This window comes from Propithecus coquereli, unplaced genomic scaffold, assembly GCF_000956105.1.
Source record: "Propithecus coquereli isolate 6110/MARCELLA unplaced genomic scaffold, Pcoq_1.0 Scaffold254, whole genome shotgun sequence".
In the NCBI taxonomy this organism is placed as follows: Eukaryota; Metazoa; Chordata; class Mammalia; order Primates; family Indriidae; genus Propithecus; species Propithecus coquereli.
Window position 1 is genome coordinate 623,657 of NW_012148108.1, and position 1,855 is coordinate 625,511.

At 38.6% G+C, this 1,855-nt stretch overlaps 1 protein-coding gene across 1 annotated transcript in view; it reads right to left on the reverse strand.

Annotated features, from left to right (window-relative positions):
- The window catches only part of DPY19L3 (dpy-19-like 3 (C. elegans)), a 60,735-nt gene that overhangs the window by 26,172 nt on the left and 32,708 nt on the right, over window positions 1-1,855 (reverse strand). Inside the window, 1 exon segment of the mRNA XM_012647024.1 lies at window positions 215-346. Coding sequence (XP_012502478.1) covers window positions 215-346 — 132 coding nt within the window.

A 1,855-nucleotide genomic window follows, 5' to 3' on the forward strand; every position in this document is an offset into this window, starting at 1 on the left:
AAAGAAAGAAAGAAATATTGTCAAAGGGATGGTGCATGATCTCAAGGGGCTCAAAAATACTACAACCTGCACTTGAAAAAGCAAATAATGCCACTCATGCTTTGAGTGGGAATCGGGTTATAAATTTTCTTTTGCATGCTGTATGAAAATAAGGTCCAACAAACCACACAATGAAAAAAAAGGCTTACTTTCATAAAGAACAAAAAAGTCCTACCTGAAGTTTTCTTGCAATTAATACTGAAAGGTTAAAACTGATAAGCAATGATCCAAGAATCATGGAATTAAAAAATTGAAGAATGCAGACCAGAAGTAAACTTGTTATCTGTATGCCATACAGCCACGTTGCCTGCAACAGCCGAAGAGGAGATGGTTAAACAGATTTTATCAAGAGACACCACATGCTGACACGTTGGTCATCAGGTGGGTACATCCCAGCTTAAAAATAATGCAGAAAACACACTCAGCTTCAAGAAACACAATCTAACAAAGGAAACTAAAGCATATACATGCCATTCATTTACCTTTTAAGGACAGAACACTTAAAATCTTATAATGTTAATTAAAGGGCAATGAATGGGGATGATATGAAGTAGCGGAAGCAAACAATGGTATAAATGTACTTTGGGAGTTGGCATGTGCCATTTGTAATCTTCCGTCTTAAATTCTCTTACGGTTACTGTTTACAGCCAACGGTAAGTACTCTGTGCATTCCATTATTTCTTGCTTTTCCATACCATACACTTGGGAACTGTGCTGTACATTGCTTCATTCTGTGTGTGTGTGTGTGTGTGTGTGTGTGTGTGCGCGTGCGCGCGCGCGTGCTCCTAAACCCCGATCACAGTGAAAGCTCCTTGTGCAGTGAGGCACTCACAGCTTCATAGCAGGCAGCGCAGTAGAGTGGTCAGGAACAGGAGCCCGGGCGTCAGTAGCGCCTACACTGTACGGTCCCGATTCTGGGATAAACCAGCTGTGGGACATGTGCTGGAAACGGCTCATCTGTCAAGACAGACAATTCTGCCTTCCTCACAGAGTTGCAGCAGGGGCTGCCGGAAGACTCGGTTGTGTAATGTACGGAAATGCCTGGCACATAATAAGCACTCATTAAGGATAGCTTTGATGTAATAAAAATTGCTGACAGGCTGACACTTTAGGAAGCCAAACGCAATCAACTTGAAAACAAAAAACATGCCCCAAAGAAAAAAAAGACAGCCCCTGACAAAGAGTTGATACTTTTCCTGTTAGTTTTCTTATTCTCTTTCAAATTAGACAACTCCATATTCATATGGCATATAATACTAGTTTTATTCAGTAGCAAATCCGACTTTCCTCACGGTTTTGTTCTCTTAGCCTCAAGGGAAATGAACCTACAGGAAGCATTGAAAAGTGAGGCCTGCAACAGCTCGGTGCTTTTGTTTGGTGTCATGAACTCAGGGAAATGGATATGGAGAGTTTTTAGGATTATAATGTATCTTACTGATTTTAAAAATTCAGAAAAACATAAAAAAGAAACAGCAGCTGATGGAAAGGTGGGCTCTGGAGTCAAAACCCAATACCATTATCTATAGAAATAATACTGATTTCATAGCAGTGTATAGTATTTCACATACAGCATTTCATACTTCATGTTATACAGTATAATTTTCTCACATCAATGACTACTCTGTGAAAACTTAAATTTTAAATGGTTTCATAACATCTTACCATATGCCATCGTTTTATGCCACTGGATCATTTAGGTGTTCTCAGCTTTTTATTATTATTAAATTAACATTATAATGAACATCCCATCATTAAAAACCTCAGATCATTATATCTGATTAGTTATTAATCCTCATTTTGCTCATTGTTGTATTGT